At 34.7% G+C, this 23178-nt stretch overlaps 2 protein-coding genes across 2 annotated transcripts; one reads left to right on the top strand and one right to left on the bottom strand.

Moving 5' to 3' along the window:
* Positions 1-316: 316 nt before the first annotated feature.
* Positions 317-7153, bottom strand: psmb1 (proteasome 20S subunit beta 1). The gene is made up of 6 exons (XM_073835236.1): positions 6998-7153; positions 4997-5104; positions 4227-4308; positions 3957-4086; positions 3698-3804; positions 317-612 (listed from the first exon to the last, which is right to left on the bottom strand). The coding sequence occupies exons 1-6, from the start codon at positions 7096-7098 to the stop codon at positions 427-429; spliced, it is 714 nt and encodes a 237-aa protein (XP_073691337.1). The 5' UTR covers positions 7099-7153; the 3' UTR covers positions 317-426.
* Positions 7154-16356: 9203 nt separating this feature from the next.
* On the top strand, positions 16357-23178 carry perp (p53 apoptosis effector related to pmp22). The gene is made up of 3 exons (XM_073834286.1): positions 16357-16628; positions 18233-18373; positions 22177-23178. The coding sequence occupies exons 1-3, from the start codon at positions 16424-16426 to the stop codon at positions 22386-22388; spliced, it is 558 nt and encodes a 185-aa protein (XP_073690387.1). The 5' UTR covers positions 16357-16423; the 3' UTR covers positions 22389-23178.

Here is a 23178-nt window from a genome sequence, read left to right as displayed (position 1 = left end):
ATGGACATGTGGGGGCAGCGGGGAGTAGAAGGGGTGTGTTTTGGGTGAGCAGCTTCCGTTAAGTGGAATTCGATAGTGGTTACTCATTAAAGAAGTTCATACAAAACTATCACACGACTCTTCTGTTCTGTGCACATCTACATGCATATAGCTACTATAGTGAGTATGGAAAAAAGATGCTGTCTTATTACAAAATCAATGTTTTCCAATGTAATTTTGCAAATTTAGACGTTTACCATTTTGTACTATCAATATGCATTTTACAATTATGTCCCATAAAGACATCTGAAACACTCTGAAAGAAAGACAATACTGATACAGTTAACGTATTTATTTTTGAGAAGGAATACAAAAAGAACAGCAGATGGAGGATGCAACTGGAGGAAAACAAAAACAGGCTAATTTTGGCATGGCAGAGAAGACGTCTCAGTCTTTCCTGAGTGGCACGAGCTCTTCTCGAATGCCTTCCTTGGTGATGATGCAGATCTTGAGGGCATCTCCTGTGTAGACGTCTCTCTCGGCGGCCGAGATGAAAACATCTTTCACCAGCTGCACAGCCTTCTCCTGGGTCAGGGGAATCTGCTCCACGTTCTCCATGTTCTTAAATCCAATCTGAGCAAAAGAAAAAAATTATTTAAGACTTCAACTAGAAGTACGTGAACTTCGGGTTTTGAGTTTAAATTCTGAATGAAAACATGAATCTTGTGAAAACATGTCAATTAATCATGACAATCACATTCAACAAATACCAATATGCAGAGTGCATACACATTTTTTACCAATAAATTTCTAATGACTTTTTCATGACTTTTGAGACAATTTTCATGACCTAATATTATAAGCATACATTGTTAAATAATAATAAAAATCTGTTCAAATTTATCATAGCAAATGTCAACTAAAACCAACAACTATTAATGCTACTTATTTGCTTTATTTGTTTCTATAATAAGCACAAGCTGCGACTGTGCCATAAACAGAGAACATATTATCAGATGACTGAATATTGTAATTCATTTACCCAATATTATCAACTAGACTCAGGACCTGAACTTCATTTAGAAATCGTTTAGGTCTAACAACACTATTTAGGTACAGAAATTGAATAAACTGTATATTAAAATAGATTAATCCTTAAAAGCAGGGATGCACCGAAGCCAAACAAAATTAAACACTGGGCCGAGGTGTTGCCAATTTTTTTCACTATTGCATAAATTAAATAGCCAAAATGTGCTTTTTACAGTTTTGTCTTGCATTTCAAAAAAAAAAATGGATTACAAAACAACTATTTAAAAATATTTACTTAACAATGAACACTTTTAACATTCTAGTAGACATTATAGCCTACCAACAAACCACAATTTAACTTAAAATTAATAAGTAAAATAATATTCTTTGGCCAATTTTAAGACCCCCTTCTTGAATCAGGCATGTGTTTTTAATGTACAAATAAATGCAGTCTTGCTGAGCAAAGGAGAATGTTACAATAAATGTATTAATAGAGCTGTTGGAATGATTGTTATCTGTATTTTTGTCTTACTTTTTATTTTATTTTAAAGAACAACAATAAAATGACAATACTAACATTAATAAATATTGACTTTTATTTTGGCGGTAACCCACAAGAAGACCTCAGGACTACTTTTTGCTGACAGCAGCAGATTTATGATTGATTGTCATTACGCAGATTTTCCTCGTGCTTTGGCTTTTGATTATTGCACGCCTCTATTTGATTGCGTCACGTCATTGTTGGTATAATTTATTCAGCCTCTTCGCTTATTTTTTTGCTATTTTCGGCCAAATAATTTTGGTTCCCCAACATTCGGTGCATCCCTACTTAAAACTAAAGTTACAAAAGTGATCCAGTCAAGAGTAGTAAGTCTCTGTCTTTTGCTGGTTGATTAACATCAACAACAGACGCCACAGCTTTATTAGGTTGCTGTTACTTTAAGACCAAATGCATGCATCCACTTTACTGATACACAGCAGTTTTCTTTCTCAACAACTGCTTACATTCACTTTAGACAAAGCATAAGTGTGTGTATTTGGCCACTTAAGTTATAATCTGCAAAAATAACTTAATTTAGTACTCGCAAGGTGTTTGCGAGGCTTTGGACGTGACCGTAAGTGCACAGAAAACCGTAGTGGTGCACACGAGCCCCGAATGATTTAAAAAGACTTTTTAAAAGACTTATTAAACTGATTTGTTCAAAATGCTGAATCATTTAGTAAAAAAAAAAAAAAACACGTTGCTTGCAGAATGTGCTGCTTCTGCTGTGAACCTTGTTAGGAACTATTTTCATTGGTGAAACAGAGCAAAACAGTTACATTTTTGTCTAAAATGTAAGTAACTTAACTTCTTGATTAACTACTTGTTTACTGAACTGAAATCAATGTAACATTTGCAATCGTGAGAATATTCAGCAATATTCAAATGTTACTGAACTATATCATGTTATTGAAAAAAACGAAATATTTTACATTTTTACCTTAGCTTGTTTCTTTATGTGTGCCGTTACGTTCATTTGTTTTGAAGGCTCTCACAAAGAGACAGTGCGACCTTGATACCAGAAGGTTGATAGCACTTTCCGTTATCAATCGCCGTTTACGTTGATTGTATTAAAATCAGAAGAATCATTTTTGCGTTTCGATGCTTCGCTGGTTATTTTATTGTTACTCAAGCTTTAATCAGGCTGGTTGTCCGGTCAGGCAAGTAAAGAAATCAAAAATATTTTGAATTAGCTACAAGGCTAAAACCCTGAATATAATTTTTTATTTATTCGTTTATTTAACAGGGACAATGCAGTATAACATTGCTACAATTTCATACAGCCGATGCTCTACATATAGGCATATATATATATATATATAAAATACTAAATTAAATACTTCGCAAAGTCCTATTTTAACAGTAATTATCAGTAAGAATTTGGGGAGGAAAAATAAATAGCTCTGAAAACAGTCTTTATTTTCTTTAAGTGGAGACACTGCACCTATCAATTTTTTAGACTAGCAGAAAGAGTTATTTTATAGCACTTTATCTATTTGTGTCAATAGATTTCAATTAGAATGCATATTTTTAAAGGCCATTTTCTCAAAATGAGTTTTTTCTTCTAAACTGAGCCATAAATCTCCACTTCAGTAGCTCTTACACACACCAAACTTTGCATTTTTATTCCTGTCTATATCCTGAGGGTTTATACAGAGGGATTTGTTCATATATAATTTGCTTGATTTTATTCCCCAAAAAATGGTAATGGTGTTTCCCGTTTGTTTTTTCTGAATTACCACAAAATGAGATACCCAAAATCCCCTTTGTAAAAACATTTGACTCTAATATGTCAAAAAAATTAAACAAGAATTTTGAAACTGACTTCATCCGGTGTTTAGATTTTTGTACTAGAAATGTATGCAAATTAGCGCATATTTCATTAAATAATGCCTCATTTGCATATTCAAAAGTTTAATTTTGGAAACTTGTAATACAAAAAATGTTTGCAACTATCAACGTAATCAATCAACTGGGTAAGTAAGGTGATTAACTATTAGTTAATTTTTTTACCCTATTCACCTGCAGTGTCTCGCCTTAAGTAAAACAGAATATCTATTAATATCTATATTATTTAAATATAAATATGACCCGTTTAGGTTTTGTGAGATTAACCAGACTGAACTCTCGTAATGTAAAGTGTCATACCTGGTTGTCAAGAAGAGGCTGCAGCATTGCACTCGCAGAGCCACCAGCTTTGTACGTGTCTCTCTGGTAAGAACCAACTGGATCGAAACTATAAACAGCACCTCGACCTTGAATAAAAAAACAAAATGATTATTTAAATGGACAACTCTGTTAAACAAAAAAAAAAGTGTGTATAATATAATATAATATATAATACACTGTTTATATTTCAACATGTGAATGCATCTTTGACAATCTTCATTCGCTCTGACAGACTCACCCTCCTCATCAAGACCACCGATGATGTTGTAGACATAGTAAGGGAAGAAACGCCTTCCGTACAGAATAGTGGACAGCATGGCTGCGATCGCTCCGCTTGTCATGGTCTTATTATTTGAATGCTTGTACATCTATAAAGAAAAGGAGGTCAATACTGCATGTAAAACATGTCCTGTTATATGCCATATTTTCAGCACTGACTAAACAATTTCTGACCAGAAAATATGACAACAATTTCAGTTTCCTTTCTAGGTTTTGCTGTCAAACCCACCTTCAGTCTTGCCTCAATGATTTTGGTTAGCGTCAAGCAGTCCCCATGAAAACCACTGCAGCCAATCACAGTAGTGTCTGTCCTGTATGGGAATATGAGCCAGAGAGATCACATTCATCTTGAACCTCTTTAATTAGTTACATTAAAGCAGCACAGAAAGCACTGGAAGTCAGATATTCACTATATATGTCCTATTATTTGGCCATTAACCACTTCAGACCTATGTTAATAAAAACAGTAATTATCCACTTGATATTTGCTCTTCTCCAATGCAGAAATGAGCCTAAAAAAGCTTTTAAAAGGTTTGTGCAAAGTTGCCATGACATTTTTTTTTTCCAGGTCCACCACAATGGACACCAAGACTGAAGCAACATAAAAGTGCTCATATTTTAAGCATATCCTAAAGGCACTGAAAAATTAAACAGAGATAGTTTTGATTTAAACTTTGCAAATCTAGATCAGTTCCAGACATTTCAAAGAACACTGGCCTTGTTTACACTTGGTATGAAGATGCGTTTTAGTCGATCACAAGTGGACGATGCTAAATACAGGTGTAAACAGCGGTGAAATGTTTTGAACTTGTCCATTTTCAACCACTTACAGAGGTAGTCGAAAACGCATATGCACTGACTTTATTTTGCAGCAATCGTTGGTAAAAAAATGGTTCCTCTGACAGATAACATATGCATAAAATATCCATGAAAAATATAGATTTTATTTTTGTGAATATTTTTAGCCACAGAAGGATTGATGTGATCACAGACACTCACAGTTTGTAGCATTTCGGGGAGTCTCGGCTGTGGATGCTGTATCCCTCACTTAAACGTGTGTCTGAAGCCACGATAGCAAAGTCTTCACCAGCCACTGCCAGCACAGTCCTGAGAAGATGATATGAAACAAAACATACATGATTTAACAGAACCGTTACATTTACATTTAGACATTTAGCAGACGCTTTTATCCGAAGTGCTATGACAATGACATTTAGCCTAACGCAGTACACATAGCAAGGTTTTTTATTATTATCATATAATAAAAAAAGAAAATGGAATAAACAAAAGAAAAAGCAAACTAGTGTTAGAGGCCTAAAAATAGATGGAATACTAAAACAACAGAGAAGTTTAGTGTTAGCGCTTTTTTACTTAATTTTTAACCCTTGTGCGTTCAAAAAAAAAAGTTACACGTAGGTGCAAAATGGACAAAAATGTCATAAAAATATGATTTATTCATATGTTTTTCCACATTCACTGATCTCGATTTTGTAACCAGCATCTGTGCTATCCATAGATACCAAACATTCATTAATTTTCAGAATTGTAACCCTTTAAATGCTGGTTTGTTTGCATAATTCCACAGGTGTTTTTTTAATGAAAAAATTAAAAATAGTCATAATTTCCATATACTAAACGCTGAGCTGATTTATTTTTTTTTCTTAGCTTATTAGATTCTTGGGTGTGTCAGTGAAGAACACCAACATTAATTTTGAGGCATTTATATGTTTATGTAGTGTTTGATTTTTTTTTTAAATGTATATGCCAAATTTGAAAAAAATGGCACAATCTAGTAAAAAATTCTAAAAATGTAAAATGCCGATAGAATGAAGGCCTGTTAGCAAATATTGCATAATTTTATAGTCAAATGGCCCTGGGTTACAAAAAAAACAACAACAACAACAAAAAAAAAAAACGCAGTTTTAATGGTTTTCAGTGTGGACATTTTTGAGTGTGAGTATTTTTTGTACGGAGGGTAAAATTTATTTTTTTGAAGGAAATGATGGTGAAATATTAAAATTTCAATAAAAAAATAAACACCTGAGCCAAAATGTATGCAGTTCCCTGGTGAAAAAAACAGCTAAAACCAGCCTAGGCTGGTTGGCTGGTTTTAGCTGGTCGGCAGGCTGGTTTTAGAGGGGTTTTGGCCATTTTTCCAGCCTGGTCTTAGCTGGTCAGGCTGGAAAACCACCAGCTAAAACCAGCCTGGGAAACCAGCTAAAACCAGCTGCTTCCGGCTTAAACCAGCCAACCAGCCTAGGCTGGTTTTAGCTGGTTTTTTTTCACCAGGGTTGGCACTTATAACAAAAAACAAAACTGAAATGGACAAAAATGTCCATAAGGTCACACAAGGGTTAAAGAAAACAAGCAGTAAGTAAATGAATAGAGTATAAATCTAAAAGGGCAAGTTTTTTTTTTCAATTTATAGTGAGGACAGACCGAACAATTTCTTCATTCGACTCAAAATAATGTATTCAAATGTGTTAAAATTAAGTAACAATGTTTATGTACAAATTCCATGTTCTTTGTTATCCAACTAAATGATGAAAAACGTAATAAAAATATGATCTGCCTACTCTCTGTACAGTGAAATGACATGACAATTTTTATTTCAACAATAAAATTCATCTGCAGCAACCAATAATATACAATGAAATCTACATTGCATGTTAATAGTGCAGATCATCAACTGTTTAAGACTCTTTAAGAAAGTACAATTCAGTCTGTGTTATTTTCCGTCAATTTATATGCCATGTATGATAGTGAAAGTAAAATCAATTCAGTTGATACCAATTCTGCTAGACTCCTGATTTTACTACTGCGACTGAATCTAACTCTCGGAAGTTAATAGAGGAGAAACTTGCAAAAGCAAATCAGTAAATAGACTTGATAAAGAGTTTCTAAGTGAATTTCTGCGGTGGAGCGAAGTGTCACGGTCTCTAACTCCTGAAGGAAGACGAAGACAAGACAGAAAGTGTTGCGAGGTTTGGTGCTTCTTACCCTCCGTTGAAGGCATAAGGAGAGAACTTATGCTCCACTGGACCTGTGTAGTGATACTCCTTCATCTTTCCATTTTCTCCATAAGCCTGAGAAGAAATCATGTTGAAACTCTCTCAGCAAAACTCGCTGTATCACCGTAATATGGCCACCGGAAGTTGACAGGTCCTTTGTTTCCTGTGCGCTTACGTCACGACGTTTGTAGTCACATGGTAGCTTACACCGCCGTCTGCTGGACGCGTCATTTATAACAACTGAGAATATTTTTTTGAGTGTCAGTGAAACGACAGAAGAAAAGAAAAGATGGCAAGAGATATGGACACGTCTCGCTGCAGCCTGCGGTGGACATCCAACCCCGCCCACATCCAAGTGTGACGCCAGACGCCACGCCCATGTTCAAACACGTCACATATCTAACATATTAAATAGTATTAACACATATTAAAATAGTGATAATATGATTAGCAATGTTCACATATGTGGACATATCTTTAGAGAATTAGATGAAAATATGCTAAGTGTTACTTTTACAATAACAAAACTTAATTGTCCGTCTAAATCTGATCTTGTTTAAGCTATGTCAAAATCGATTATAATAAACGTGAATTTATCTCATTACACAAACAAATAGGGTAGGGTTTAAATGTTTTATTACCAATTACCATTTTCCTAACTTTAATCAACCAAAGCAAGCGTTTTACCGGCTGTTCGAATGTAATTAGTTCCATATGAAAGGTGACCTAGGTTTAATTTGTATTATTTAATACAAACTGTTTTGTTTACAACCCCGATACAACATACTTCCGCCATTCTAGCACATGCGTACAACATCGGGATTCTTTTTTTTAATTATTTTATTAAAGAATAATTGGACATTACAAAAATATTGAAATAGAAATCCAGATACACAAAATACAAGGTTAATCTGTATACAGTAATACAATATGTAATAAGAGGGGGAAAAATAATAATAAAAAAATAAAAATAAACTAATACCATAGAGAGAAAAAAAAATAAAAATAAAGGTATAAATAAAAAGTAAATAAATAAACAAAAACTAAATTAAAACCTAGAAACAACTAAACAATAGTTCATATTTTCTTCCTTTTCCCTTACATATGCAATATTATATTGTGGGAGCATAACCAGAAAAAAAGTTCTCCGTGAAATGTAACAACAAATGTATTCATTTGTTTTAAAGACTTTTTAAAAACTTCTATTTCTGATAAAAATAAATTACATTTTGGTATGCATTTAGCAAATTTCTTTTTATGAATATAACATTTGCCTTGCAAAATGTAAAAGTTAACAACGTACTCAATCATTTTATTTTTATGAGAATAAGTACAGATAACATCTTTTAAAGAAAGCATATAATTAACATTTCTTTGCAGAAATAGAAAGGTGCTAACATCAGACCAAAAACTAAGAGACAATTCACAATTATAAAACAAATGACACAAGTCTTCCTCATGTGTGTTACAGAAACTGCAGGTATTATCTATGTCCATGAATTTAGAAAGAGCTACTTTACATGGATAAATTTCGTGAAGTATTTTGAAATGCACCGCTTTAAGGCTTCCGATGGGGAAGGGAGTCACACGATGACGCATTGACGTGGGCGTGGTGTCTGACGTCACACGTGGATGTGGGCGGGGTTGGATGTCCACCGCAGGCTGCAGCGAGCCCTACTTGTGGACAAGGGAAGACATCTTTATGAAATAAATAACGAGGTAAGAAGTGTGAGACAGGTTTGTGTCAATGACACCGCTTACCAAAAAGAAGTATACTTCAAGTTTATTTTATACTTAAGTAAAGTTAAAGTATAATTTTAAGTATACTTTATGTACTAAGTATACAAATATCAGTGTACTAGTAGTATACTTTACTAAGTGTACTATTTCAATACTCTGAGACTAAAGTGGCCCATTTTCTAGTATATAAAAGTACACTTTTAAGTAGTAGTAAACTTAGAGTACACAACTAGTTTACATCTATGTTTTCAATTTGTACTGCAAGTATACTAAAAGTGAACTTATAGCTATACTGATACTAATTGAATACTTTTTTATGTATTTTAAGTACACTTTGAAGTATAGTCTCAGTACTAGTTTAGTAGTTGTATACTGCAAGTATACTCATAAGTTTTCTTTAAGTGAACTTTACAGCATACTTTAAGTATACTACTATGTCCCTATTTAGGTATTAATTTGTATATATTTTGTTATATGAATATCTGAACATACAAAACATCAAAAGAAAGCAAAACAAAAACATTTTATTCTAGCTTCATGCATTCTTTTTTATAAACACTTGAATGCGGGCAAGTTTCATAAATAAAAAAAATAAACAATGAATTAACATTTTGAACAAAAAACTCAAATAAAAGACTAATCATGATAATCAAAACATAGATTGAGCCCAAAGCTTGACAGTCATTATTACCTCTTCATGGGTCAACATTTTATTCCATAACGTTACACAGTTTTACATATCTGAGGGTGTGATGCTGTTTTATGTCTGACGATTGTGTTAGATTACATGTGGAAGCATCTGTTGTTTCGGTTTCGTCTTCACTTGTGTTTTGTAAATTCTGTTCAGAAGATGTGCAATAGCGCCCCTAGTGTATAACAATGAAAACACAGTTTCTCAGAGCACAGGTAGAGCTCAAATATACTTTGACTTTTTCTAAGTACAAGTCAAGTATATTTCTGAGAAGTATATAAAAAGTAGACTGAAAGTATACTTTCCTTTTTTTATTTTAAAGGAGGTATACTAATAGCACACTTGAATAACCTTCTTTCTCATAAGGGATAATAATATCAGACTCCATATGGGGTACGCTGCATTGAATCAATCACTTTTTAAAATTGGTAAACACAATACAGGATTGTGCTGTATATGTGAAATTTCAGAAACAGTCGAACATGTACTTCTCAAATGGTTATAATGAAGAAAGATGTCATCTTATGGAGGAAATGAAGATGCAGAAATAAAAAAGTTAAAATTAAAGAGCTTGCTACATGGTAATTTAACAGTGACTAAACCGTTATTAGAGTATCTAAAGAAAACAAATTGAATTAAAGCTGCAAGCAGCGATGAACGGGCCCTCGCACACGGGCTCACCGCCGACCGGTGGCTTCAGGAACACAGCTAATGGTGGGCAGTATGCTTTTAATAGAGTAAAAATAGGAGAAATATGTCATAAGTCACTTAAATGTGCCAAATTTCCTGCTGCCAGCTGGTGGCGCTATGCCTATAACTGATTACTGGCATGTAGATGTGTTCAGGCTGGCACTATTATCAAACATATGAAGTTTGGTGCAGATTGACCTTGGTATGTTTGAGTTAGTGAAGGTTATGATATATCCTGCTGCCAACAGGTGGCGCTATGATAATATCTGAATATTGGCCTTTAGGTGTCTTCAGGCCAAGACTCTTACCAAACCTGTGAAGTTTGAGGCAGATCGGACATTTTATGGCTGAGTTATAACAACTTCTATGTCCATGGCGAAACATCAAACTTTGTCACGGCGCCACAGACACGCCCTTTAACGAAAACTCAAGATCTTCGCAATTTAACATCTCTAAGGCCTCTAGATCAGACTGACCAAATATAATGTTGATATCATTAAATCTCTAGTAGAAGTTTGCTACAAGTCATTTCCTGTTGCCAACAGGTGGCGCTGTGATTATAATAGAATATTGGCCTTCAGATTGGTTCAGGCCAGGACTCTTATCGAACATGTGAAGTTTGAGGCAAATCTGACATTTTATGGCTGAGTTATAACAAGTGTTATATCCATGGCGAGACCTCGAAATTTGTCAGGCCGCCACGGACACCCCCTTCAACGAAAACTCAAGATCTTCGCAATTTAACATCGCTAAAGCCTTTTTATTAGACTGACCGATTTTGGTGTTGATCTGATTATATCTCTTAGAGGAGTTTGTTGCAGAGTACAGCCTGACACTTCCTGTTGCCAGCAGGTGGCGCTATGAGTAAAACTGAATATGGGCATGTAGATGTCATCAGGTCAGGAGTGTCATCACACATGTGAAGTTTGGGACAGATAGGACATTGTATGCCTGAGTTATAGCAACTTCCTTTTTCATGGCGAAACATCGAAATTTGCGAGGCCGCCATGGACACGCCCTCCAATGAAAACTCTAGATCTTCACAATTTAACGTCACAAAGGGCTTTAGACTAGACTCAGCAAATTTGGCGTTGATCCGAATAAATCTCTAGGAGGAGTTCGTTCAAGTACGACACCTGAAAATGGCAAAAATGACACAAATTTTGTTGAGAATATTAATATTAACCGACTTCCTGTTGGGTTCCGGATTTTGCTCCAAGAGGCTTTTTTGTAGGTATTGGTGTGTTACATGTGAGTCCCGATTTCCGTGCATGTACGTGAATCACAGCTGAAAGCGCACACCGCTGAACGTCTAAAGGTGGCGCTGTCGAGACATTTTGACACACCCACTTCTGCAACCCATATCAGACGTAAATTTTCGCCAGGTTTGATGTGTGTGCAAAGTTTCATAAGTTTTCGGGTATGTTTAGGCCCTCAAAAATGCGATTCATTTTGAGAATAATAATAATAATAATAATAAACGGAGCAATTCCAATAGGGTCCTCACACCATCGGTGCTCGGGCCCTAATTAGACGAGTTTTATTTTTAATTTTTTGGTTTATTTTGTTTTTCCTTCTACGTCAACGCTTCACACTCCAGCCCAGTAGGTGGCGGAATAGAGAGATATAATCTTATAAATAAGATTAAAGAAGTTTCTTATAAACTCATTCACAGATTTTATCCAGCAAATCATTATTTGCTAAAATAAAATAAAAAAAGGAATAAATGTAAATAGTATTTTTTGTAATGAATATGAGGAAACTGCCTTGCACTTATTTTGGCTCTGTACATACTCAGTTACACTATGGTGTAAGGTCCAAAAATGTATTATTGAAAATATTCAGTATTCAAGACCTTGTTCACTCTTATGGGAAAATGTACTCTTTGGCTTTACTGACTATCCTGACAAAGAGAAACAGTACTTTTACTTAATTAACTTACTCATTCTATTAACCAAATTTCACATTAAGTGTAAATTTACTAATAATAAAAAAAAAAAACAATTTTATGGTTTTGTTGAATGAAATATGTATTTATATCGACAGTATTTGAGACTAAGAAAAAGCTTTAAGAACTTTGAAAGTTTGTGAATTGTACAATATATTTATTTGATTTTGTATATGCATACATGTATGTATATGTATATCTTTTATTTTGTTTTTGAAGTTTAATACTTTTCTCCCCCTGGCAACTATTTTTGTTTGTTATCTGTCATTCTATCTTTTTTTCTTTTTCTTTTTGATAACATGTTATATGTTATTGTTCTTTGAAAAAAAAAAAAAAAAAAAAAAAGTAGGTGGCGGAAATGCACCAAAGCTGGTTTGCCTACCGCCATTTAAGTCCAAAGAGGAAGAAGCAGAAGAAGCGTCATTTATTCACAGGTGCAGTGAAATTTGAAGTATGAACATACACCGCTGAGGAGGCTTTTGACGTCATTAATTTAGTTCCAAATGTCTTTCATTGCACTCAAGGGACAAGTCCAATGTACTTATCAGTATTAATCTGAAGATTTTCAGTTGCTTAACACAACTACTGTCAATATTTATGGGCTGAAGCAACCATGTAACTAATAAGGCTTATGTCTATATGTTTTAATAAACAAATATGTCTGTAATGGTTTATCTTTTGTGTTCTTTCATGTTCTTTTTTTTCTTCCCTTAATCCAAACGTTCTTTAAACGAATTACTTAAAATTATCCAGACGCAACAGATCTATTTTGTAACTACTCCACTTTCTCCATTTATTTATTAGGCTGTCTACCCATTTATTTAATAAATAAAAATATCAGACCAGATAAATAAATAAGTCAAGGAATTGTGACAGAGAAACGACACTTGTATTTAAAACTGTTTCCAAAATGAATACAAGCAAAAGCAATCCAAGGAAGAAAGTGCTACCACTCTAAGTTAACTGAAAAGACACTGGAGTGCTTTCATTATTGTCCTTTGTGACCTAGCAACAGTTCCTATTGCCTGTATTATGCTGAAGCATGCATTCTAAGCTGATGAATATAACCATATTTCACTAATTGAATACCATGCAACATCCAGTGAGGTTGAGCTTTGGGTGTGGCAGACACCTGCAGGCACCTGTGGTTTCAGAACCTGTCCATCCAGGGAGTGTGAAGGCTGTGCTTTTCCCCACCCTCTTGGCTGAAATGGTAATGCTTCCTGAGTCATGGGAACAATCAGTCTGTAAACTAATTGGTGTCTCTAGAGCTGTGTCTCATCTGCCTCAACTATATCCCTTCTGAATGGTTCACAGAAAAACCACACCCACCGGTGCACACCATAAACTGCTCAGCTCTGATTCACGTGAAATCGTGAGCACGGGAATCAGACAGAACTATAGTTCTTCATGGGCGTATTAAAAGGGCGGACATGTGATTTCTCTTGAATTATTCTGATTAGGCAGTTTCAGCTCCGAAAATGATTACGCCCTTTGATTCATGCACAAGGCCAACAATAGACAATAGTAAATGTGTCAGAAAAGAAAACATGCACAAGATTTTATTAGCTAGAAAGTGTACAGCCAAACCAAAAATGATTCAGACATCAGATATAATTTTTGATAGTGGGTGCAGGACACTAAAGTTCAAGTAAGTGAGGATAGCAAAGGATATCAAACTCATCTGACATTATCAAGAAGAATTTGTTCTGACACAGTTCTAACTCTGAGTTCTTGTCATATTTTACTGTAATTTAGTGAATAAACTGTGTTCATGTGAGAAATGTTGAAGGTGCCTGAATAAATTTGATAGGTTTGACTATATATATGTGACCCTGGACCACAAAACCAGTCATAAGGTTAAATTTTACAAAACTGAGATGTATACATCATATGAAAGCTCAATAAATAGCTTTCTATTGATGTATGGTTTGTTAGGATAGGACAATATTTGGCCGAGATACATCTATTTGAAAATCTGGAATCTAAAGGTGCAAAAAATGAAAATACTGAGAAAAACACCTTTAAAGTTGTCCAAATTAAGTTCTTAACAATGCATATTACTAATCAAAAATGACATTTTGATAGGTTTACAGTAGGAATTTTACAAAAAATCTTCATGGAACATGAACTTTACTTAATTTCCTAATGATTTTTGACATAAAAGAAAAATCAATAATTTTGACCCATACTATGTATTTTTGGCTATTGCTACAAATATACCCCAGCGACTTAAGACTGGTTTTGTGGTCCAGGGTCACATATATATAAATATACACTACCAGTCAAAAGTTTGGACACACTTCCCTATTCTCTTTATTGGGGAAGTGTGTCCAAACTTTTGAAGGTAGTGTACATTTTCTAAATTCAATTAACATTTGTTTCAAACTAATAAAATACTCTATATTTCTCAGTCCAGACTAGTTATGTAATCAATTCAAATTGTAAAATAACAAAATAGTTTTGGAGGACACTACAGATTAAAAACCATACACTTGTTTACAAATCTATCGACAGAACATCCATGTATACAATGAATATATTCTAAATTTATGACTTGTTTTTAAGACCTCTATCATGAATGGCCTGAGGCTGATTTAACAGCAACAGCGTCATGAAATTATTTCCATCACACGGGCTGCTCACTGCCATCAGAGAGAGCAAAACCGGCCACTAAGTTTACATAAATAAACATTATATGTGTATAGTATATGGTTCATAAGTTGGGAATCACTTCTACATGATGTTTTTTTTTTGAGGAAAAAATGCATGATTCTTTTTCCTCAGTGAAGCTTATAATTGACTGAAAATATATTTAAAATAGTTAGATTGTAAATTATTATTACTATTGTAAATAACATTTTTTTATGTTTTAACATCACATGTTTAGCTGTGACAGCAAAGCTATTTTGTAAGAAGAAAGTAAACTGGATCTAACCAGGACAGAAAGACAACTAAAAACAGACCAGACCGTGGATGAAAATTGTAAAATAGACAAAAGAACACAGACTGCGTGGTAAAAATGTTATAGATCGATGACATTTGTGGTGTTAAGCTATTTGTGAGAACAGCTCCTTCTCCACACCTATGGGAAATCATCCCAGAAAGCATGGGATGAAACTAATACACAGGTCTGTACATAAGGTCTGTGCATTGTCTTAAAAAAAATCTGTTTCAAATACAATAAATTACTGTATTTAGAAGTTTACTGTAGAATGAACCTCTGGCACAACAAATTACTGTTGAAAGTAAAAAGAAGTATAGCATTGTGATATCCAGTGTTGGGAAAAGTTACTTTTAAAAGTAATACATTACAATATTGAGTTACTCCCTAAAAACTAAATTATAAAAAACTGATTATATTGAGTTTTTTGGAAAGTAATGCGTTACGTTACTTTTTAAATCTGGGCAGGGTTTGCTTGTTTCTTTTTAATATAAAAAGTTCTATATTCGGCAAAAGTAAAAGTCTTTTCACACAAAAAGCCTCAGGCTTAGAGAAAAGTAAACTCACGTCTGTACAGTAGACCGCAGAAGAAAAAATGTCAACTCTTCAGCAATATTAGATGTTAGATTATCTTGAGTAATTTTTCATTGAAGGTCGGCAGCAAAGACATGGGATTAAATACATAAAGGATATTTGTATTATTTAACATAATATTGCAGGTTCGCATTGAATTTAACTGTTTTTATTCATTTTGAGGAATACTGTATCTGTTTTTTTTAGTGAGTGAGATGAATTAATGCACGTTCACATTTATTCTAGAACTAAAGTAACATCTTACTCACACTTTCTCTCAGCATGGGGACAGGAGAGCTTTTATTCAATAAATGGGGGCAAAAAGTTGAAAAAGTAACTTCTTGTCAATTAAAAAGTAATGCGTTACTTTACTAGTTACTTGGAAAAAGTAATTTTATTACGTAACTTGTGTTACTTGTAATGCGTTACCCCAAACACTGGTGATATCCTATAAATAATCGACCGAAGCCAAAGGACATACAGCCTAGGAGCATGTAAACAAAAGTAATTTTGTTTTGTTATAAACAATTATTAGAGGAATTCACAGAAACATCACAGTAATGTCATTTAACGATACCTGTACAACTTTTAAGGTATTGTGAAAAGTTTACTGTCAATTAAAAGTGAAATTCTACCGTGTTAAAAAAACTCAACGTGAGTAAGTTGACCCAGCCCTGAAGCGATCTATTCAAACAGGTCGAGCCTCTCCGGATCAGGTTTCATTGCGGGGTGGAGCTCCGGGAAAGTTTCAGATAAAGAGTGGCCTGAAAATATTCAGAGAGCTTCTTCACACTCGGTTGGGAGACACTAAACAGCGCTATTATCCAAAATGTTTCGTTGTGGAATCTCCTATCCAAGATGCAGGTGGATCCTGCCTCTGCTTCTGCTGTTTGCGATCATTTTTGACATTATTGCCATCGCAGCGCAGTCCGGATGGGTAGAGGACGAGAACGCAAAGACGCACTACGCCAGTATGTGGAAACAGTGCAGAGGCCGCAGCGATCAGTGGGACTGTAAATCTCTCATGGAGTACTGTAAGTATCAAGTTCGAATCCTGATAACGCTTTTAATCTATGTTTGATCCAACGTAGACTTTAAAACACACAGCTTAAATGAAAGCGGATATTAACAACCAAATGAAACAGGTGGAAACGTGTTTAACTTGGTATATGTAGACTTTCCAATATTTATTTTTAATTTAAGAAATAAAATATAATTCTTTTAAAATAATTCATTAAAGTGCTGTACCCTCATGTCTGTGTCAGTCAGGTTTCTAAACTTATTTTGTGCCATCCTGAAAGCTCATGAATTCATAATAAAGCTGAGTTTTGTTCATTTTGTCACGCTTGATCAAATTATATTTTATACATGCTTGCATTGTAGATGCCAAAATAACAACTTATTGACTAATTGGCACAATTTTAAAAGTAATTCAGTTTATCTAAAAATCTACTGTGGTATCCGCCCATAAAGTTTTTTTTACTTTTTTATTTTCCGTAATGTCTGTATCTTTCTACATCTGTATTCTGAGGTAAATAGGCCTGCATCACCCATAACCAGTTTAACCAGTTAAATAAATAGGACGAGACCGTTGACAGCTTTGCAAACACTTTTAAGCTCTAGGCAAAACCTGTCATTTTTGCTGTGTGTAGTCTTCCTCTTAACTCAGCTGTTAGTTTCATTAATTTGCCAGTAGAACATGTTTAAACTGAGGCCTATCAGTAGAGACCTGCCTATTACTTGAAACATTTATTTCTGTAGAAATGACAGGCTGTAACATGCTGTTTATGAACAGTAGTGCATCTAAATTATTCATAGACGGATACTAGTCTATATACGCTGATGCTCTATTCCACTGTGTAGGTTTAGTTAGGATTTCTCGTGTTACATGTTACATAACTGGTGTGAAAGTACAATCATGTATATTTCTAAACGTGAATGATGAATTGACTTGAAATAGAGTTCGACCAAATAATACCAGTTTAATAAATCAGGCTTTCTCCCCACCTCATACTTAACCACACCCTTCCTGCCCTCGGCGCTCTCCAGCTCAGGAACACTGGGTGTGGCCCTATTCACAAACTTCTTGGAGCAAAAACACATTCCTCTTTGGAGTGTTAGGAAGCCAAGCATTGTCTCTACAAGTTATCAAAACAGCACTGAGTCATGAGCGAAACTAGTTAAACATTGCTGATGATCTGTTAATGCGTAACCGTCCATTTGTTCTGCTCGGGTTGATTAGTTAAAAGAAAGTGAGGAGATACACAAACATTGCATTAACTGTACCTTGTTTAATACATGCTGTCTTTGTATGTTTGTTTTTAAATGTTAAAACCAACTTAGCCCTTTTATTTGACACCAATTGTCAATATACTTCTTGTACCCATAGATGAACCATTTTTGGTTCCACAAAGAACCATTCAGTCAAAGGTTCTTTGAGGAACCGTCTCTTTCTTACCTTTTAACCTTCGCCACAAAGAACCTTTTGTGAAGATGTTAAAGGTTCTTGATTGAACCAGATAAAAAAGGTTCTTCTATGGCTTCGTGAAGCACCTTTATTTTTAAGAGTGTAGTGTGATCGTAATGAAAGAAATAAGCAGCGCATGTCACTCACAAGTGTTTTTTGCTCTTCTTCCAGCATGGGCCCAGGCAGTCGCTGCTCTGATGATCATAGGCCTCATCATCCTCATCATCGCCTTCATCGTATCGGTTGTGGCTCTCTGCTGTTCCCTCAACATCCCTCTGCTGCCTTTTATCGGAGGCCTCCTTATTTTGGCTGGTAAGATACTTTTTTTTAACTTGTTAGTTCATTGGATATCAAGCTATAAGAGCACTTTTTGTCAAGGGTCCAGCCCATGTGCTCTTTGAATCCCTATCTGAGGAAGTTCCACAGCAAGAGCATTTCCTTCACTTTGTCTGTGATGAATTGAATGGTAGGTATCTAAAAGATGCATGGATGTAGGGCTGGGCGGTATGATGGGTTAAAAACATGTGAGCGTAGGAAACCTCTAGAGATTTGGCTGAGCTGTGGTTGTACTGCATAGCGATCACTGGGCAGGACGGCTTTAGGTTATTAATACAGCGTTTAAAAACAATACATCAGCAGCAGAATGCATCCCAGACAAGTTAAGACAAGAAAGCACTTCTGATGAAGCAGTTATGTTAGGTGCGGTGCAGTGTGAGATTAATACAGTTCCTTGGTATTGCCAATCAGTGATGGGGGTAACACAAGTTACATAACAATATTACTTTTTCCAAGTAACTAGTTAATTACTTTTTAATTGAGAAGAAAACATCTGAGTTACCTTTCCCCCCCCATTTATTGAATAAAAGCTCTCCTGTCTCCATGTTGAGAGAAATTGTGAGCAAGATGATACTTTAGTTCTAGAATAAATGTGAACATGCAATAATTCATCTCACTCGCTAAAAAAACAGATACATTATTCTTCAAAATGAACAAAAGCTGAGAAATTCAACGCATACCTGTAATAATTAAATATGTTAAATAATACAGATATCCTTTATGTTAGGGCTGGGCGATATGGCAAAAATGTAATCTCGATAATTTTTTTCCCATATTGAACGATAACGATATATATTTCGATATAAGCTGTTGATGTTGCCAGCTTTAAAATAGTATCCTAACAATGACTAAAACCACAAAAAGTGTTCATTAAATTACATTTAAAGTATGGTTTATTAACAAAAACAGATTGGCCTTAAAAATTAAAACAACTTACTAAAATAAAAGTTGTGACAGAGTATGGTAAATCAGAGTAAATGTACAAAATGTAAACATAAAATTATTGTAAAAACATAATTTGTAACACAATTATTTATTTATTTATTATTAACACAATTGTTTATTTTCTCTATTATAGGTTGAGCTATTTAAATTAGAGGCAACCACTGCATTTTGAAACAATCTACAGTATAAATAACAAAAAATGATGACACAGTTCTATCTTAATCATATTAAGTGCAGACAATTCAGCCATAATCTTAGTAGGCTACTCTCTAAATATTCAAAGTGCAAATAGAGACCGAATATTTCAAGCATGATACCGAGCTATAGACATACACAACCTATTATAGCCTACATACTAATAACAGCCTAGATATGTCATGTAGCCTAATTTGCGTGCATTGGGGAGTCACTCTCTAAACAAGGGGGATTAAAATTGCTTTTGAATGCGCGTGCGTTTTTGCTTTCGGTTTCAGTTTTAACAATCGCGCCAAACTCTCAGCTGAGCTAAGAGTCACTTTTCAGTTAGCCAAACCACTTATATAACGGAATTCGTGCTACCTTTTTTGTCGACAATTTCAACATCTTTGGATAATAACTCGAAGTTAGTTTCACTTTCGTCGCTGCTTCCTCTCTCTTTTTTTTGTCGTCCTGGTGTAAAGTTTGCTTCACAAAGTGCGGTAGGAAATGAACTTTGTACTTTGACGTGCACACGCACGCTGTACGCTGATTGGCTGTTGTCGCATATTTCTACTGTGTGATTGGCTCTTAGATTAATCCACTGCAAAAGCAAAAGCCTATCATCAGCCTATCATCGTTATTTACATAAATTTTATCACGATTCGATATGATATCGTTTATCGGCCCAGCCCTACTTTATGTATTTAATCCCATTTTATTAACCGATGTCTTTGCTGCCGACCTTCGATGATCCAATTCATCCGTACTAATAAGCAAAAATGACTCGAAATAATCTAATATTGCTGAAGAGTTGACATTTTTTCTTCTGCGGTCTGCTGTACAGACGTGAATTTACTTTTCTCTAAGCCTGAGGCTTTCGCTGTGAAAAGGCTTTTACATTTGACAAAAATAGAACTTTTTATATTAAAAACAAACAAGCAAGCCCTGCCCAGATTTAAAAAGTAACGTAACGCATTACTTTACATAAAAAGTAACTATGTAATTAGTTACTTTTTTAGGGAGTAACTCAATATTGTAATGCATTACTTTTAAAAGTAACTTTCCCAAACACTGGCGCCTATGTAATTTTGGTCTTTCTGCCCTCCTCTACATGACTCTTGTTTTGCTGTTGCTATGGGATTGAGTGTCACTGTGTTGCGGTTACCAACCACGCTCTCACCCCTCCCCCGTCCTCTTCACTTGTATTCAGGTGAAAGTTAAGAATGGCCGTCGGGACAGGAGAGTTCTGCTCTCCGTCACTTATTTATCACCAGACTGAATTTTTTTTTCTTGTTTCGTCCTTTAAAACCACCCATTTTGATTTCAGTTTCAATATGAGACGTAAGCTAGCCTGCACCCTCTGTGGATTATGCTTGTTTGAGCAATAGTTCATTCTGTTTGAGATTTCGATTACTACAGCGTTGTTGCTGGAAGCGTCAGACGCAGCCCTGTGTGAAAGTTCCCTACACACCCAAACAGGGCTTGGCCTTGACTCACATGTCTCTGCAACACTCACAGATACGCCCGACTCTCCCATAGAGCGTCAGGCGTTTATTGCTCCAAGCTTGAAGCTACTTATTAAACATTTTTATAGATCAAAACATATTATAACCAAGTTTGTGGTAGATGCTGTTCACCGCAACAATACTAGCTCCTATACTATAATGATATGATGAGTAGTGAATTTGATACGTGAAGTGTGTGATTAAAAACTGAATTATTTTGGACACTTAAGGTTTTAAGCATAGCATGAGATCTAAGTCATTAAATTGTTCTCACTTTCTAAGCAGTAAATGAGTTTGATTCCTAGTGAATTGCTTTGGATTAAAGCATCTGCCAAATGTAAATGAGATCAGTTTCTCCTTTGTGCTCATTCTAAACAGGAAGTCTATTGTTTTATCAATTGAAACCTAAAAGTGTGCTTGCACTGTCTGTCCTTTTAAATAAATGCCACCTGGTTTAGTATTTTGTACGACTTCTAATTACTTCTAAACCGTTTTTATTGTAATTTTAATGTACTTTTACTGTCTGCGGGTCCTGAAAAAGCCTTAAAATGTCTTAAATTCAGATTTGATGGGTCTTAAAAAGATTCCCCCAAACATTTCTTGTTTGTAAATTCATAAACGCATTTAAAACATTAATCTTATAACATTATTTATATATTATTTATTGCACTTGTAATTTTGCAGTGCAAATTATTTACTCTGCCTGGTAACAGCTCTATTGAATTGTAGTCATTTGAAATGAAAGGTGTTGCATACATTTAAAAAGTAAAAAAAAAAATAGGCCTTTATAAATATAAATAAAAAAAAATGCTGATTTAAGAATGTTCAAGTTGAACACTGATGAAAACATATAAAAATATTTTTGTGTGGAATATTGTCTGCTGATATGGAAAGTTTACTGTATATTGTAGTAGTAAATATCATTAATGACATTTTAGCTTTGAAATGTAGTTATTAAATATTAATATTACATTACATTAAATATTACATATACTGTATGTATGTAATGTGTATTTTTTACAGGTTTAGGTCTTAAATTCCATAAAAGGTGGTATTAACAAGGTCTTAAAAACTCTTAAACCCTGGTCACTGTAACTTTTTTTTTTTTTTTTTTACAAAAATTGATGCAAACTCTGCTTTCTCTCATTCCAGTAATCGTCCAGATAATCGCTCTGATCATCTACCCTGTCAAGTTCAACGAGCTGATCTATGAAGGCTATTATGACTACACATGGGCGTACGGCTTTGGCTGGGGTGCAACCATCCTGATGCTGGGCTGCGGCATCCTCTTCTGCTGTCTTCCTCGCTACGAAGATGAGCTTTCTGGCATTGGCAAGACAAAGTACATCTACAGCTCTGCCTAAAACCCCAAATACTCAATATTAAGCCACCCAAGACTAAATGTCAATGCTCAATCTCCGAAAGCATTGTCATCTTCCCAAACCAAACATCGGACCATACTGACTTGGATGAGGGCTGGCAGTGCCCTTTTGCCTAACTTTTGGGACTAATGCAATTAACTTTTATAGTTTTATTTTTCACCTTACAGTGTCCTTCACATATTAGATGTAAATATGATTCATTTTAGTAAGTGATCACATTACTACAACAGACGGCAAGAAAATAAGTGCATGCAGTTTACTTAGAATTTACACTGTAACATAAACACTGTTTGTGTATTTCTTGAATATCTCCACATATCAACATTAAGAAAATATTTTTACGACGTCACTGTATTTTTACATTAAGTGTCATTCCGTGTCAGGTCGGCTGTGCATGCTCGATTGCACACTTTCCTAAAGTGCTCTTACTGTCAGCGAAGTTTGTGTTTGGCTGGCCGAAGTGAGCGTGAACGAAGAGGGTTTTTCTTTTTTTGTATCGTGAGTTTGGTTTTATAGTAAAATAGGTAAGCTAGTAGTTAAAAATACTGTTTTTCTATTTTCTGTTTAAACATCTGTATGCATTCATGCTATGATCATTTAATTTCAATTAGTTGGTTTGATGTGTATGTGGAAAAAATGTATAAAGCACTTGGCTTGTAAATTGGAGTTTTATTGCTAGATTCTTTGCTAGATTTTTTCATTTTAACATTTGCGATTCTTTGTGATATGAATTGTAAACCAAACTTTAATAAAGGTGAGTTCTACTAACAAA

This window comes from Garra rufa, chromosome 2, assembly GCF_049309525.1.
Source record: "Garra rufa chromosome 2, GarRuf1.0, whole genome shotgun sequence".
NCBI lineage: Eukaryota > Metazoa > Chordata > Actinopteri > Cypriniformes > Cyprinidae > Garra > Garra rufa.
Note: the sequence above shows the minus strand (reverse complement) of the source record. Positions and strands in the feature narration are given on the sequence as shown.

What these genes read in the sequence shown, in the direction of transcription:
- perp (XM_073834286.1), top strand. Translation starts at nt 16,424, where the DNA reads ATGTTTCGTTGTGGAATCTCCTATCCAAGATGCAGGTGGATCCTGCCT. An exon ending in TAAATCTCTCATGGAGTACT is followed by an intron (nt 16,629 to 18,232) that starts GTAAGTATCAAG and finishes CTCTTCTTCCAG; the next exon opens with CATGGGCCCAGGCAGTCGCT. An exon ending in AGGCCTCCTTATTTTGGCTG is followed by an intron (nt 18,374 to 22,176) that starts GTAAGATACTTT and finishes CTCTCATTCCAG; the next exon opens with TAATCGTCCAGATAATCGCT.
- psmb1 (XM_073835236.1), bottom strand. Translation starts at nt 7,098, where the DNA reads ATGATTTCTTCTCAGGCTTATGGAGAAAATGGAAAGATGAAGGAGTAT. An exon ending in TCATTGAGGCAAGACTGAAG is followed by an intron (nt 4,087 to 4,226) that starts GTGGGTTTGACA and finishes TTTTCTTTATAG; the next exon opens with ATGTACAAGCATTCAAATAA. An exon ending in AGCCTCTTCTTGACAACCAG is followed by an intron (nt 613 to 3,697) that starts GTATGACACTTT and finishes TCTTTTGCTCAG; the next exon opens with ATTGGATTTAAGAACATGGA.